This window comes from Helianthus annuus, chromosome 9 (assembly GCF_002127325.2).
Source record: "Helianthus annuus cultivar XRQ/B chromosome 9, HanXRQr2.0-SUNRISE, whole genome shotgun sequence".
Taxonomy (NCBI): domain Eukaryota; kingdom Viridiplantae; phylum Streptophyta; class Magnoliopsida; order Asterales; family Asteraceae; genus Helianthus; species Helianthus annuus.
In genome coordinates, this window is record NC_035441.2 from 107,784,238 (window position 1) to 107,802,691 (window position 18,454).

The 18,454-nt window shown below is 36.7% G+C and overlaps 1 protein-coding gene across 1 annotated transcript; it reads right to left on the reverse strand.

The window, feature by feature from the left end:
• Window positions 1-916: 916 nt before the first annotated feature.
• Window positions 917-2,902, reverse strand: LOC110910181 (WRKY DNA-binding transcription factor 70). The gene is made up of 3 exons (XM_022154890.2): window positions 2,423-2,902; window positions 2,095-2,196; window positions 917-1,530 (listed from the first exon to the last, which is right to left on the reverse strand). The coding sequence occupies exons 1-3, from the start codon at window positions 2,731-2,733 to the stop codon at window positions 1,107-1,109; spliced, it is 837 nt and encodes a 278-aa protein (XP_022010582.1). The 5' UTR covers window positions 2,734-2,902; the 3' UTR covers window positions 917-1,106.
• Between the last annotated feature and the right edge of the window lie 15,552 nt (window positions 2,903-18,454).

The following is an 18,454-nucleotide window of genomic DNA, read 5'->3' on the forward strand; positions in this document are numbered from 1 at the left end:
AATAAAAAGTTTGTAAGCTCATATGTATGGGTGTACATAAAAACCCTTTTGGGTCCGTCAAACCGGTTTATAACCCGATCCAATTCACCAAAAAAAACTGGTTTGGCCTAAACCGGTTTGGATCCTACCCATCCCGACAGTCTGTATATTAGTTCGTAGTCTCATTACCTGATACCAGTTTGGACCCGATCTGATTTGAAAAATATGCCCAAAAAGTGGGGTTTTCTTGTCCAAACCGGTTTAAACCCAAACCTAATAGAAGATTTGATAGGTTCAAACATTTTCCCTCCTAAAACAGTTTATAACCCAGACCAGTTTTGACAAACCGATTTTCATTTTGTGTCAACCAACTCAGTTCCGTTTATAACCTCAACCAATTTGGCAAAAAAAAAAAAGAGTTAAATTTAATTTAAGTCCCTTTGGTTTGGGCCATTTGCCAGTTTAGCTCAAAGGTTTCCTTTTTCGCCTGTGGGTCCAAAAAGGTTTTACTGTTGTCATTTTAGTCCACTTGGTTAACTTCATCTATTATTTCCGTTAAGGAGAAGGGCAATTCGGTCATTTTAAATGACCGAATTGGCCTTCTAGTTAACATAGTTACATATAAAATGACCAAATTGCATTTCTCGTTAACAAAAAAAATGGATGAAGTTAACCCAATGGATTAAAATGGCAATGGTGAAACCTTTTTGGACCCACAGACGAAAAATGAAACCTTTAAACTAAACTGGTAAAATGGTCCAAACCACATGGACTAAAATGGCATTTCACTGAAAAAATTAAAAAAAAAGTTTTGTATACCTTTACTCATATGCATTTATTCACTTTATCATATACTCCAAATAGACGAACATCTTATGGTTTCCTCTTGTTTCATGCACAATCAAGTTAGGACCCACCTTATCTATTTACACAAACATGATAAGATATCAAACTGCATTTTTTGTACCAAACCATACATTGCATTCATCAATAAAACCCGATTATCAAACTACGGTCCAAATACACTATGTCATCTACTCGACCGTGCTTAAAATGTACTAGATAAATTTGTTTATTTAAACAAACTCATATTAGTACATATTTTACATAGAAATCTAGAATACATTTTATTGAAATTTAAAGTCATCCATAAAAATAACATCCTTAAAAATATCTGCATCATCAGATGGCTCCAAATTACCAATCATGCCCTTCCACAAATACTTGGATGATGTATCATGATTTCTAGAGGTAAGATAATCATCACTTTGGGCATTTGAATCATCTTCTTGATCAGTTGAGGAGGTAATATGGGCATTTGTGATATTCGAGAGGCTACTAGATGAATGATTGGTTCCAGAGTTGTTAAAATTTAGTAGAAAAGAACAAAGATCCTCTGAATCTGAGAACATTTGTGTTGTGTTGTTGATATTTTGGCATGTGTGAGATCCATAATATGTGATATGAAACCTTTCTGACCCATCTTCTAGCTTTTGGACTTGTTTTAATGCTTTGCATCCCTCATTTTTATGTGTACATCTATAATAGCACCTGCATATATAGGAGAATAGTGTTACAAAAATAAAATAAAAGAAATAAATATCTATTTTAATGACATATTTTGTAATAATTACCGACAAAACTATCATTTTATTAATCAAAATAGAATGCTCCACTATATTGACATGTTATAAAAAACAGAAAATATATATTTTTTTTGTAATGATAACCGACAAAACTATCATTTTTAGACCATGCGTAGTGGAAGAAACCCCGTCTTTGGGCGTTTTACATCATGTGGCGATCTAGTCAGCAAGGGGCTTTATGGTGCCTTTTTTTTTTCTAAAATGTGTGTAGTGGGGATGTGGGCATTATGTTAGAAGGAAGAATGCATGTGATTAGGCAAGAAACCAAGAATGCATGTGATTGGCCAAAGAAATGGAAGTTGGGCGTTGAATATAGAACGCTGCAGCCCAAAATCTCCAAAACAATGCCCATGGGGAGAAACTTCCGGCGTGGAGGGGCGTTCAACCAAAAATCGCTCAAATTCGATACCACTACGGATCATCTTATAGGTGAATATGATTAAATAAAAATAATGCAATAATTGTATACCTTGGAAATTTAGCATCAAGAATCACTTTCTGTCCATATTTCCTCCATGCAAATCCATCTTCAATTGTATTTGCAATTTCATCCCTTGAATCTTCAGTCTTTCTGCAATTTCACTATCAACGCTTTAAAAGTTGTACCTAGTGCAACTTTTCTTCTTTAGTGTAAACTTCTTTTACACCAAGCTAATAAAAAACAAGCATTAAAAATAGATCTTACTCAAATATATCTTTTAACGAAAATTATTACTCCTATTCTTATTTTAACGATAAACGTTATTTTTATTTTTGCTTTACACAAATTATTCTAAACTACTTCATTTAGTTATTACCGTCTCTTGTAACATCCTCTTCGGTCCTTCACCGCCGGCTTCTTCTCACTTTCGCGGGTGTTCCATGTCCGGCCATCTGAACTAGTCGCCGGAGCCGGAGGAGGGCATAACTCGCCGGAATTCCAAGAAGTCAACGTGGAAAGGCTGTCGGAGAAAGATCCGAGTATTTTCATGACGAGATCTTCGGCTGACTCCGGCCCACCGTCGAAAACTTTCCGGCGAAGTAGATTTTGAAGCTTTTTAGTACAATCTCTCCCTTTAATCAGCTCACTTATTAATCTTTTTTTGTTGAGTGTTGAAGTTTCCTCCATTATAGATGAAGATATATGATGAAGCAAACTGATGTGTGTTATTTTAAGGGTGTTAGAACCTACACATTGGCATATATAATTATATAAAGTTTTACAAGTGAACTCAAGTTGATGAACACATAATTTTTTTTATATATTATATATATGGTAGGTGTGAAAGGGCGTGGTGAGGGTGTGGGTGATTAAGGAAGGTAGTGAGAAATAGGCTGATGGTTTCTTAGCAATTTCAACATTTTCAATGTAAGCACATCATTGGAGGAATGAAGTAAGCATGATGACATCATCGTAGATCCTTATCCTTTGGATCTTGGGCACATGGATATATCTTGGTTGTGTGTAATAGATACACTCTTGTCGTAATGGGTGTGTTTAAAGTAGTCGTTTTCTTGGGACGTAACTTTTTAGTATGTAAACTTTAGTGTGGTTGAAGTGAACGTGAAAATATATGGTATAATTCTTTATATACTAGCTACCCAGTTGGGTAATTGGTATCTAAAGTATTCATCTTTTTGTGATTTAACTTCATAATTTATCAAATTGTAGTGTGGTTGAACGTAGTGTCGGATTCAGAAATCTTTTTTAGAAAGTTCATTGTTTTTAAATACTCTAATGTCATAGGACCAAATGTAAAAAAATTCGGGTCGGTTCAACAGTTTGGGTCGGGTAAAATTCAGGTCGATTCGAGAGTTTATTTTTCTTTCGGAAGGATCCCAATGGAAAGTCGTTTAAATCTATTTTCAAGGGTTTACTACTTGAAGATGACCGATTCAAGGTTTGATGGTTGTCTTTAGAAAAAGTTATCAATTTTCTTCATACCTAAATATCGAATTCAAGTTTCAACAAATTAGAAACCAACATCACTAAAGGTCTAATTCATATTCATATTCATATTCATATCTTCACATAAGCACCCAAGTTCAACAATTTAAAATCATTCAAGTTCAATAATCTTCACATAATCATTCACGTCCAACAATTTAAAATCATTCATTCAACTCCAGTAATCTTTACATAATCATTCAAGTTCAACAACATAAGAAGATTTAAACTCATATATTCAATGAAACTTATCAAGAAAACGAAAGAAAGTAAAGAAATTGCAAAAAAAAAGATAAGTTTACCTTTCATTCTTTCAAGAAGGGTTAGAATTGAAATCAAATTGTCTCCTTGTTTCAGAACCAACGTGTGAGCAGCGAGTTTCACGAAGGATTTTGAATGAATTTTAGTGAGGGTCTAAGGCGGTTGGGATTTGGAAGTCACGAAATAAAGGGAATGGGGGCATTTGGGGGTCATGTGCGAATAGAAGAGCAGCAAGGGGTATGTGGGCGTTGGTATGAAGTTTAAAAAACCCTAGTTCTTTTTTAGATTAAAAAAAAATGCAAAAACCAGCAAGTTTTAAAAAAGGGGTATGTGGGCGTTGGTATAAAGTTTAAAAAACCCTAGTTCTTTTCTAGATTAAAAAAAATTGCAAAAACTAACTCCAACAGGAGTCGAACCGGTGACCTTTCGCTTGGAAGGAGGCGCGCTAACCATTCGGCTACGTTACAATTTCATGAATGAGTTCATCGCAAATTTTATTTATGGGTTCATTTAGAACATTCGATTACCATTTTTACTAATAATTTAAAACCGAGTGGGTTCAGGCGAACCCGTAACCTTTGATGTAGATCCGCCCTGGTTGAATGGAAGGTGAAAATATATGTTAAGAACTCTTTATTTAGGAATTTTGGATTTTAGTGCTGAATTATTGATGACTCATGTAGTTGTTGTGAACTAATCAAAAGTATTTATTTTTAACTTAAATACCAATACTAGTACGAGTAAGTAAGGTCGTATCCACATGAAATTTGTGGCCAGTATAGAAGGATTTAACTAAGAACTACTATTATCTAATTAGGGGTGTGTTCGTTTGTTTTAGAAAAAAAAAACACAGTTTGTCACGAAATGTAACACCCCGACCCGAATAGGGCTGACGTGTCACTATTACAGATATCAAAAACCAACTCAAGCCGTTTAACAAGGAAAAAAAATAGGATCCAAAAGACAACCAAAAGTTTTGAAAACAAACCAAGAATCCTAAGTATTAATTAATTCAAAATACTAAAATGAATAAAAGTCTTTATTCTTGAACTACATTTTACTCTCATCATCACTAGTTCCCAACATTCCCCAGATTACCTGTCAACAAATAAGAAAAACCCAACAAAGAAAACTACGGCTGAGCCAAAGGTTGCCCAGTAACGGAAAAATCAAATAGTACAAGTAAAGAAAGGACATAAAGAAAGAAATATGAAATTCTCGAACACAAAACCAAAACTGAAACTTGAGCAAATACTTAACATAATCTGAGGCAGAACATAATCAGACATACAAAGCATATCAGACAATATTCTAATCATATCAGATCAGAAACAGATATCAGACTACGTGACTACAAATAACAACAAACCAAGTCACGTGAGACGGAAGCACCCACGAGCCTAAACAGACGAGTACATAGCTAGCTAGTCCATGCACCTATGAGATGGTGAGTGTGGCGTTCACCCATTATTCCAATCTCCAGACAACAAACTCAGACTCAGAGCTAAGATCGATCTATACGCCTCTAGGGGCCAGGTGCCACATAAGCACAAACTAGAGACACCGTGAACTTTTATTACGCACTGTCACGATAAGTGCCATGTCATTGACGCCCAAACGGCAAGCCAAACATGCTCGGGTGACAGAGTACAGAAACTTAGGCCATGTATTAATATATAGGCAACTTAAACTGATTCTCATGGGAACATGCAACAATGATTACAATTGCTAAAGTCTATTGCATGCCACTACGAACTTGTCAAATAATAAATGTGAACTGAAACAACTAACTGAAACAGACAAAATCCGTACTGCAAAGTGACGGATATGATAAAAAATACTCTGATGAGAAGACCAAAGAATCTGTACCTTAACCACGCAAGCAAAACAAATTCCACAAATGGGGTCCTCTTCAAACCTTATGCAAACCTAGATCCTGCATTACGAGATCAATTTATTATAGATATTTAAAAAAAAAATTGTTCTTTTAATTTCCTGACGACCATGAATGAAATGTAATTATAATAATTTATAAATACTCTAAGTTATAACAGAGATTGTTAATGTCTTTTAATTATTTTAGTCGATATATATATATCGATAACAATATTTTAGAAATGGCGATACGAATTAGAAGTAAAATATTATATGTTGGTTAAATCAACTATTGATGCACAGTTCATAAAACTCAACTCATCAAACTTATCACTCTTTAAACTTATACACATATATATGACATGCACACATATCATCCATACATGACATAACTCATCTCATACATAGACACATGTAGGCATAATGCACAGATATATGTGCAATGCGTTTAACACACACATGTAGGGCTGTAAATGAACCGAACGTTCAGCGAACAGTTCATGAACCGTTCGGCGGGAAGTTCGTTTATGTTCATTCGTTTAATAAACGAACGAACATGAACAAGAAATTTCATTCGATTAGTTAAATGAACGAACATGAACAGAGGCTCGTTCGTTCTATTGCGTTCGTGAACGTTCGATAAGGTGTTCGTGAACGTGTTCGTGAACATGTTCAGGAACATTCGTTGATTTGCGTTCGTTTATGTTCGTATGTTTGTGTTTTAATTGAAGATCTTTGTATTTTTTTATATTTTATTTGTACTTTTTATTTTATTAAACTTTTATTTATTTTATTACCCTAACAATTAAACTAGGAAACCCACTTTCACCTTATTTATGCATCATTTCCCTTTCATTTCTCATTATTTACATCGGCGAATACGATCGACCTCCGTTCCACAATAAGGGATGCAAGTTCGAGTGCTACTCTCTGGGCCATTTATCTTTATCCTTCGTCGCGTTCGCCAAATTTATCTGTGTTTGTTTGTGTTCGTGAACCGTTCACGAACACGCTCATTTCCTTAATGAACGAACACGAACATAAAATCTCGTTCGGTAAGTGTTCATGAACCGTTCGTGAACACATTTATTTCCTTAACGAACGAACACGAACAAGGCCTTGTTTGTGTTCGTTCGGTTCATTTACAGCCCTACTGACACATGCATGAAGTATACACATGCATCACTTACACCACAAACCTGCATTTGCATTATACTATACACACATACATACACCCTAGTTTCAAATAATTATATTTTACACAAAATATTTAACATCATGTTTTCTGTTTGTTGAAACCAAATTTATTTATGATTATTTATATAATAACTCTCTAATTCTTTTACTAATATGATTATATCTCCTCCTAATATTCATAGAAAGGAAACATCAATACTTATATAGTTCAAATTAAAAATAAAAAATAAAAACCATTCATAACTGTACACGTATATATATCACTTTCATATATATTTTAATGAATAAAGAAAAGTATACATGACATTAAAATCTTATGAATTGTAGTATTTATCTTTGCAAGAAAACATGCAGAGCTATTCTAATTTGCACAACACACATGCATGGATATACATATACACACATCGCCATATCTATATACACATTGCTAAAGTTTGTAAGATTCTCAACATATACACATACATGCATACACTCACAGCTAAACCCATGCACATCTTATGCTCGATTCAGTTCGGACAAGCATACATACATTAAGATACACACACACAAATCAATACTAATACACATACATATATACCGGATTTCAAAAATCTTTCACTCTCTTCCTAACTCGCCGGGAACAACCCGAAACTATTGATTTGTGCGTTTATTTTCTTTCAAAAAAAATTACTTAGTCGTCGGGAGAATCGAAACGAGATCGATTTCGTGTGTCTATATTTAGATCACAAAGAATTCGATTTGGGTACCTTACTAGTCGAACAGAACCAATCGGAGGCCAACGTCCCAAACTTTCTAACGGCCGAACGGAACCAAGCGAGCGGCAGCAATGGTCGCGGGCTGCTGGATTGTGAATATTCAGATGGACTCGAACGCTACTTCACAGCGACGGTCCTGCTCGGAGGGTGTGGCGATGGCTGTTGGTGTCGGAATGCGTTAATGCTTGCGAAACATGGTTAAAAGAATGAACAAAAGTCGATTAATTGGTACCTGCGGTTGCAACGGAACGGGTCAAGGAATTCGGATGGCAAATCTGACGGCGGCGGACAGAAGCTCCAACGAACGAGAGTGGTCACGGCGGAATACTAGGCGGTGCGGTGGTGCAGCTGTGATGGTTTGCGAGGTTTTCTTTTTCTTTGTTTTGTAAGGTTTGAATAATGAATATGATTGAATGGGTTAATTAATAGGACTGATTTTCTAATTGAAGGGGATACAAAATTTGTAGAGATTTACATTACCGTGTTTGGAATCATAGAAAAAGGAAAACCGTGTCAATCGAATTTTGAAACGAAAAGTGGAAGAAAGGTAGAGGATGGTATTGTTTTATTGTTTGACTTCCCAAAAAAAATTCATTATTCCTTTTCTTTGTTGTCGGTTAACGCAACTGAACAACCAATAGTAATTGCAATGCATTTAAATGCTTATATGTCACACCCCGATATTTCCACATATTACCGGTGGGGAGTATCGTGACGTAGTTGATATCATCATAGTCAAATAATCACAGTTCAATGCACAGCGGAAGTCAAAAGTAAATATATTACAATCCGATTCAAAAGTAACATCAATATTACAAACGGATTGTAAGATGGATCCACAGGCGGATCTTAAAACAGAAAGATAAACACTGTTCAACAGACTTTAGACGTCTAGAACTTGCAAGATTCCTTATTAACGCCCTGAGCTCCCAGCCAATTACGTACAGTATCTGTCACTTAATCTTTTTAGAAAATACGTTAGTTTACACTGGTAAATACAATTAACTGACTCTTTTGAAAACATTTATGAAAATTGATTTAAATGCACAAGGCACAAATATCCTTTTTAACTTGGGACAAATATATAAAAATAATCTTGTATACAGATTTACATGTTCGTTATACATTCAGGGCCCGATGTAGAAACCGAGTCAAGATTAACAGACACACCACAAGTATAGGCCCACAAGAGAGTGAGATACCGTTTTTCTTACGCAACTGTCAGGTGTATGCCTACACCCAGTGCTTAAGACGTGGCCATTTTCTTAATAATGATGCCAAGGATATCCGGGACATGGTCATTAACCCCCAAAGGCTTTATTTCAAACAAGACAGATTAAAACGGGTTACCTCAATAATTTAACCACTATTTGATTAAACATTCAATACCTGACCAAGCGGTAGTATTATAATATCGTATCCCAAGCCCGTATAGGGAAAATAAGTTAAAAGTATTTACCTGAGCTAAAATATAATTTTATTCTCAGCCGAATATTCAAATCAGCAAGCACAAGTACCTCTACTGGGGCTCTGAATCTGGAACGAAGGTTTTATTAACCTATTAGATTCCTAACGGGTCTTATTTAAGTTGAAACTTAGACCGGTTAGTTTTAACGAAAGGTTTACGGTTCAAAACACAAGATTAAGCGAATACCGGATTAGAATGTGATTTAGACCCGACAAGTATGGAGACTTGTATAATATGGTTAAACTAAACACATTCTGAATTGTAAAGTGAAAATGATAAGGTTTGACCCGTTTCGGTTAATTTATGCAAACTAGTTACATAAATTGTATAGAACGCGAAAAATGCATAACGGGTAACCAAATGAGTCATGAACATGTTCCAAAAGTTAATATGCCTTAAATATGTTGTGATATCAGTAGGATATCTTCCATTATGCCCAAAACGAATTTGAAATCAATTTAAGCCCCGTAGGGGTATTTTGGTCATTTTAAAAATTATAAAAGAGGTTAAATGACAATCTAAGGTTCTGGTCTAAAATGATCAGTAAAAATATTTATTTTAGTAGTTTATATCAGTAAGATATCATATATGTGTGAAATTTATCATTTATGGCCAAACTATGCATCATAGAGGCATTTTGGTCATTTCACAAAAGCTTTAAAGGTCAAATTTGGAAATCTGAGTTCAAAACTTTTTTTACTTGTTTAAGTATAAAAATTTATTCATAACATCAGTGGGTTACGAGCTTTAGGTGCCAAATATGGTTTTAAACCATACTATGCGCCTAAATCGCATAAAAGTCGGTATTTGACGATTTTCGGGTTGATTAAAGAAATCTGAGATTTTGATCAACCTTTACTGTTTAAAATAACTTATTTAATATATAAAATCAGTAGAAAAAGGTTTGGTATGTAAAGGATGTGTAAAACTCATTTTATTAGCGAAAAGGGCATTATTGTCAATTATCGAGTCTATGCGAGAACCCTATGTTATGATCAGTTTAAAAATAAATAAAAATCTCCAAAAATCCCAAAATATTATATTATATCAGTGGGTAAAAGGTTTGGTGTCAAAATTTGAGTTTAAATAGGTTTTATGCCGAACTTGCCGTTTAATTAATAAAAAGGCTTTAATTTACGATATTGAGCATAACTCCCATTTTAGACCACGAACTGATGTGTGTAGGATCGCGTGCTGACCCGAACGAGTCAGTCGAAGGTGTTCTAATCCGTTTCAGGTGCGGAAAACAAGAAACGGACACGGAAAACAGCTTGTTCTACTAAATATTTCCTTGTATATTGATTTCACAGCTATTACAAGTCAAACGGCACTTCGGCAGCAGTTCGGTACCGGAAACAAGACCTCTACTAATGATTTCGCTCATCAACTATTTATAGGGGAGGGGGTTTCGCCCTAAAGTGACATGGGATCATTTGGAGCGAAATCAGCTATAAGCTGATTTCGCCTGAAACATCACAAGACACCTGGAGCGAAATCACCAGTTATGCACCTAGGAGCGAAATCAGCTTCTAATACACATACATTCTCCTATTTTTCTGTACAACGTGCCCTGATCTAACATTCTAAGTCTAAGACTCGATACAAGACAAAGTCGACAGATGTATGCACCAACAGACTCCCCCTTAGATGTTGACGAGTCTGACGTGTCGAGTCTTCTCATCTTCAGTCTTGACCAGTCTTCGGGCTTTCAGAACCTTTATCTATCTCTTGCATCTTCAAATTCTTTCTCTAACAGACTCCCTCTCAAGACATGCTGGGATCAAAGTCTGACTTTTACAGCATCAGAATGGCAACTTGGCTTTACATAGTCCTCAGGTATTGGAACCTGTCTCTCATTCAGCTCAAAAAATCCTGCACATTCTCTACCCAAAACATAAGATTCATAAAAATCAGATCTTAACAAATTATCAAATTGCGTGCACCAACACAGACTCCTCTACAATCAATATAAAATCAGATATTAACATTGATCATTTAACAAATTTCTTTTTACCTAAAAACTTTTCAATCAAATTCTCCCAAACCTGTTCATCATGATTAGCACTCGGAATTTTGAAAATCAGCTCTTCAATATTAGTTGTCGAAAATCTTTTTGGATTTTTCAAAATTTTATGCTAAAACACATTGAAAATCTTTTTGGAATTTTGTGAAATAATCGAAATAAAATGCAGTAAAGAAATATTTACATACAATATTTTTTCGAGTTTGTGTAAGAGGATCATATCAGTTTATGAGACAAATCAACAACACCGTTAAGCTTTAAACATTTTAAGTTTTAAATGGTTCACTTAGATTGTCAGTATACTGATCCACTTAAATTTTCACACAAAGTTCAACTGTTTCGATATACGAGATTAATGTCTTAAACACTTAAACTTATTCACGTGTCCCACCTCAGAATATACTCCCGTATCCAGATCCCAATATTCAGTCTTACAGGTGAGTATACCTAGATGATATCTGTAAGGGGTTAGGTGCGAAACCGTGAGAGCTCAGGTCAGAACTTCCGTTCAGCAGAGAGATGACGACTCGACTTTTGGTGGGTCCCCGTTAGAGGATCTTTTTTACAACGACAATGACTATCAATTTTATTGTTTCATCGATTTGCTGAGGGCGGCGCTTTTTCAAGCATTTGCAGAAAGTATTATCCGGGGACTAGGTCAGTACTTCCATACAGCAGAAGTCCCGGGATAATACCCCAGATATCACTAAGCATAAAGACCTAGTATCTCAGAATAAGGGATCTTTCAAACAAGATTTCGGGGGTTACCCATATATCCGAGAGATGTTATCCACGAATTAAGCAAGTTTGAAATTTAGGTTTATATCTCGTCACAGTTTATTAAATGTGCAAAAACCTACTGACACATCATCAGTGAGACCGTTTATCACTATTTTAACTTTCCAATTCTTTAGCATGCCGTGATTGTCCACTGATGTACTATCATTTCCTCTTTTATAAAACAAAACTCATTTTTCATTTTATCATGTTTTTGGCTTTTTCAAATTTTTAATGTTTTTGGATTTTCTGTGAAATTTTTACTCCCCCTAAAATGCAAACACATTAAAGAAAAATTGAAAACAAACTAAACTCTTGACCCACTTCTAAAACAAAATGAAAATCAAACTATACAGAAACTTGACAACCATCATCGAATCTGTAACACCCCGAAAATATAAATCTTTATATAAGAATATAAGGATTTCATAAACAAGAAATAAACATGTAGAAACTTTAACCTAGTTAAAGTTTACAAGTCTTGAAAATAACTTACACTTAGTTAAAACTCTAGTATTTAAAAAGAAATGGTAATTAAGGGACTAATCTTGCCAAGAATCAAAAGTTAATTGTTAATTGTAACAAAACTAAACCAAACACACCAAATTAGTGTGTCTGGTCGACAGAAGCAAGGCAAGGGGCGACCCCCATTGTTCCAAAACCCTAACATCACAATTTCTTGCAAATTGAAGGCTCAAATCCTAACCAAAACGAAATCCGAGCTTAAAATTGTGTTCCTCATCGCAAGAGGATTAAGAGGTATGTAAAATTTTGTGAGAATTCACTACTTGAAATTCTCATGAATCTAGCAAATCTGAAATTTTGTTGATGCATGATAGTAATTAGTTAGATTAAAGATGATATAGTGTCTAGGATTAAAACCTAGACAACTATATGTGAAATCATGCCCTAATTCAGGAAATTCCATGAATCCATGGAAGCTAGATTATGGGTTTTATAAGATGGTGATGAACACTAGGATTTGAATGATAATTCTAGTATAAATTTCATTATAAGAAGTAATTCCAGTGATATTGATACTAAATGTGCACAAAAATTGTTGTTTTAGTGAAATTTGATGGCAAATCATAAAGTCATGAACTTGTTTATGAAGGTGGGAAAATTTGACCCGCTAGGTGTTTGTAGAAATGCCTAAGTGGGGATTTAAATGTGAATTTTGAATGAAAACGCAGATTTGACAATGGTCCATAATTATGTGATTATGGTCATAAAAAGAAGTTCTAAACATGTTATAAAAACTGAATTTTCTAGGCAAGGAGTCCGGTTCATCTAGCGGACAAGCCGGAGGGAGTTCACGAGGAAAAGACGCGCTCTAAAAGGTATGAAATTTTATTGTTTCATCACATTATAATTATTATTAGCCTTATGCGTTGCTTGAAAGAAAGGAAAGCATGAGTACCAAGAATTTCCATAATATCATGAAATCGGCTATTGCCTTAAACAAGTTATAAACACGAAAATTGAGCATCCGTAAGGTGTCTAATTTCAGCACCTAAACGGGTCAAACAAGTTCTGGAAATAAACACGAAGCATGACTTATTGTATTGTGCGAATATCATTTGAAGCGTAGGCCGAGTAGCGAATACCATAGATAAACTCATAAACCTTGTTCTTATTATAGATGCTACGTTTTGGTTTGAATGCATGATTGTAGTACGAAAGATTAAATAGAAAGCTTGCAATTTAGAGTGAATGTTAACTCCCGTTACATGCCCAATTAAGTTATAATTGAGTAATGTGATGACCGAAATACAAACATGAAGAACTAGCCCAGCCGTCTAATGATTTATGTGAAAGTATGCTGTCTCGTATCATAAAGAACCAGCAAAATCCTGCATTTTTAACAAGGGAGTTATGTGCAGAGTCTACCGTAAATTACGGTGGTACCGTAATTTACGGTGACCTGCAACTCTGTTACGGTGTATCCCTACTGAGTTACGGTAGACCCCCAAATGTTCAGGAGCCACCGTAATTTACGGTGACACCGTAAATTACGGTGAAGCCCTGTTTGATGAAATTTATTTCTTGTTTTGAATAAGTTTTCGAATCTAATCCAATTTCGTGATTTACCATGGTTAATACTACTAATGCTTGTTAAACATGTTAGCTTTCAGGTACCCAAGTGATGGATGATGATTAAGCATGACAATTCGAACCGAACACTCTAGCAAAACGCTTCCGCATAAGATCTTTTGTTCTAAATAACCATGTAAACTATTGTAGTTAATGTCTTGGTCATGATTTTGCAAGAATTGTATATGTTTGTGGTGTCTAGTTTGGATTAACATGATGAAAGTTTTTGTTAAGTCAATATTTTGACATTAAATGCAAGGTAATGTTTAACAATGTATATAAATCTGGTTTTATAAGCTGGGTCTTACAAGTTGGTAATCAGAGCTTAAGGTTGCCAATAAGTGTTCGGTTCAAGCTTGATCAACGTCCGGTAAGAGTTATTGCTTAAGTAAAATTTAGAAGTATAGAAATAATTCACGAACGAATATACATGGAAAAGAGCGTGTAAACACACTCAAACACAAGAAAAGCATGAAACAAGAATAATAGAATCAAGAGTGTATAAACACACTCAAACACAAGAAAAGCATGAAACAAGAATAATAGAATCAAGAGTGTGTAAGCACACTCAAACACGAGAAAAGCATGAGACAAGAATGATTGAGTCAAGTTGCGAACTTGATCAAATCAAAACAAGTAAAACATGTATTACAAATGAAATGTTTAACAATATATGTAAACATTTCAGTATCAAAGATGGCAAGCGGAGGTGACGGAGATGCGGTGCCAAGAGTCACCGAACAGATGAGAATAGTGATTGCCGAAGAAGTTGGAAAGGCGATCGAAAACAGCTTGTCGAACTTCATTGATAAAATCCAAAATACGGTTTTATCAGTGGTAGAAGAAAGAATCAAGAAGCTAGAAGATAATTCAAATCTAGCAAAGGAAAAATCCGGGGAACGAAAACCTTGTTCATACAAGGAATTCATAGCTTGTAAACCGCCTATCTATAATGGGGAAGTTGATCCAATCGTGTGTCAGCGATGGATAGGCGATATTGAGGGAGTGTTCGAGAGAACACATTGTGATGAAAATGACTACGTAGCTTATGGTACGGGTCAGTTAAGAGGTCAAGCGAAGGATTGGTGGGATAATAAGAAGAAAGAGATTGGAAACGAAGCGGCTAAGGCCATGACGTGGGAGGAGTTTAAGATGCCGTTTCTTAAACACCATAGCCCCAAAGCGGTTATAAACAAGATCAAGGAAGAGTTCATGCAACTCAGACACAAGGGTGAATCCATAGACAAGATCACGGGGGTGTTTATGGACAAAATGAAGTTCTGTGACGATCTGATCACGAACGAAGAACAAAAAGTCTATTACTACCATAACATGCTGAGCGCTGAATATAGGGAGTTCATAACCCCTTCAAAGTATGAGACCCTTACCGAGATTGTCAATGCTGCTCGGGAAAGGGAGATTGAGTTGAAGAAGAGTATAGAGCGGGGTGAACGAAGGGCACATGATATAAATCCAAGCCCTACCAAGAAAGCAAGAACGAATGAAACGTCAAAGAAATCAGATGCAAAGGGCGGTACACCAAGTTGCAAAATCTGCGGCAAGAATCATAAGGGTGAATGTCGCTTCAAAGATAAGCCTTGTCCTATATGTCGAAAAACGGGACATATGGCTATATCATGCCCGGAAAAAGTGACCGTTTGTTACAACTGTTACCGAACGGGTCATAAAAGATCGGAGTGCCCAGAATTGGCGGGAAAGAAAGAAGGGCAAGACTCAAAAGGTGAAGCCGCAAAAGCCAAAGCAAGATCCTTTCAATTGACCGCTGCTGAAGCAAAGGTCGAACCTGACGTGGTCTCAGGTATATTCACTATAAATTCAATTCCCGCACGTGTGTTATTTGATACTGGTGCGAATAAATCCTTTGTTTCATATGGGTTTATTCGACACCCCTCATTTGTTCTAACAAAATTACCTATGCCTTTAGAGGTAGAGATAGGTAATAATAAAAGCTTTATTGTCTGTGATGTATGTAAAAACTGCACGATGAATATTGATGACGAGGAATATGCAATAGACTTGATCCCGATGTCGATGGGAGAATTCCAAGTGGTAGTGGGAATGGATTGGCTGTCCCGTTACCACGCAAAAGTGGTTTGTTTCCGAAAGGAAATAAAACTAACTTCTCCTAGCGGAAAGCAAGTTACAATATATGGAGAAAAGGGAGGTAACCCGGTGATATGCTCAATGCTAGAAGCTCGCAAACTCGTGAAACATGGATGCAAGGCCTTTATGGTATATGCGAGCGAAACGGAAAAAGAACTCCTCAAAATTGGGGATGTACCGGTCGTGCGAGATTATGAAGACGTGTTTCCGGAAGAATTACCGGGGATACCGCCAGAACGGGAGGTAGAGTTCGGAATCGAGTTGATTCCGGGCGCGAAACCCGTGGCCAAGGCGCCATACCGACTTGCACCGTCGGAGTTACAAGAATTGATGTCTCAAATTCAGGAATTTCTTGGAGAGGGATTTATCCGACCGAGTGTGTCTCCGTGGGGCGCACCAGTCTTATTCGTGAAAAAGAAAGATGGCAGTATGCGCATGTGTATCGATTACCGGGAGTTAAACAAACTCACGGTGAAGAATCGATACCCACTTCCAAGAATTGACGATTTATTCGACCAACTGCAAGGAGCAAGTTGGTTTTCCAAAATTGATCTCCGATCCGGTTATCACCAATTAAAAGTCAAGGAGGAGGACGTACCCAAAACGGCTTTCCGTACGAGGTACGGGCATTATGAATTCCTCGTAATGCCTTTCGGATTGACCAATGCGCCCGCGGCTTTCATGGACCTCATGAACCGGGTTTGCAAACCCATGCTAGATAAGTCGGTAATTGTATTTATCGACGACATTCTGGTATATTCAAGGAGTGAAGCCGAGCACGTGTGTCATTTGCGGGAAATATTAGACACACTTAGACGAGAGAAGCTATATGCAAAATTCACGAAGTGTGCTTTCTGGTTACGGGAAGTACAGTTTCTTGGGCATCTTATTAGTGCTGATGGAGTACTAGTAGATCCGTCCAAGATAGAAGCTGTGACGAAATGGAACCCTCCAAGAAATCCCTCGGAAATCCGAAGCTTTTTAGGGCTTGCGGGATATTATCGGAGATTCATACAGGATTTCTCCAAAATTGCCTTACCCTTGACCAAATTAACTCGTAAGGAGGAAAGGTTCGTGTGGGGCATTAAGCAAGAGGAAGCTTTCCAAACGCTTAAGGAAAAGTTGACCCACGCTCCGGTACTGACCTTACCGGAAGGGACTGAAGACATGGTGGTTTACTCGGACGCTTCTCAATTGGGGCTCGGATGCGTGTTAATGCAACGAGGCAAGGTCATCGCCTACGCCTCGAGGCAATTGAAGATTCATGAAAATAAATATCCGGTTCACGACTTAGAATTGGCAGCGGTGGTGTTTGCCTTAAAGATATGGAGACATTACTTGTACGGAGTAAAGTTTACAATCTTTACCGACCATAAAAGCTTGAAATATTTCTTCGACCAGAAGGAATTAAACATGCGGCAAAGGCGGTGGTTAGAAACCGTCAAGGACTTTGATTGTGAAATACATTACCACCCCGGTAAGGCCAATGTAGTTGCCGATGCGCTGAGTCGCAAAACAGATTATGCCCCGATACGGGTACGATCAATGCAACTGGTTGTGACTTCAAGTTTACTAGAACGAATTCGAGAAGCACAAGATGAAGCTGTAAAGGCGGAAAACTGGAAAAAGGAAAGAATTATTGGTCAAGTTAAAGACTTTGAAGTGGGCAGTCACGGCCTAAGAACTCGTTTTAATAGAATCTGGGTTCCTAACACATGTGATGTTAAGAAGCTTCTACTTGATGAAGCTCATAAATCCCGTTATTCCATTCACCCGGGGGCGACCAAAATGTATCATGACTTGAAGCAAAACTATTGGTGGCCCGGAATGAAGCGAGACACTGTGAAATACGTGGAAAAATGCTTGACATGCCTACAAGTCAAGGCGGAACACCAAAAGCCGTATGGTAAACTCCAACCGTTAGAAATTCCGGTTTGGAAATGGGAGCAAATCACGATGGACCTATTGACTAAACTACCTAAAACAAGTCGTGGTTTTGATGCTATTTGGGTGGTCGTGGATAGGTTAACTAAAAGCGCCCACTTTATTCCGATTCGTGAAACTTATACATCTGAGAAAATGTCGGAGGTATACACCAATGAAATCATAGCAAGGCATGGGGTACCGATATCCATTGTATCAGACAGAGATACTCGGTTCACCTCGAAATTCTGGCGTGAATTCCAAGAACAGATGGGAACTAAATTGTTCCTTAGCACTGCTTATCATCCACAAACGGATGAGCAGAGCGAAAGAACAATACAAACATTGGGGGATATGCTACGGGCTTGCATTATTGACTTTGGGGGTAGTTGGGATGTCCATTTA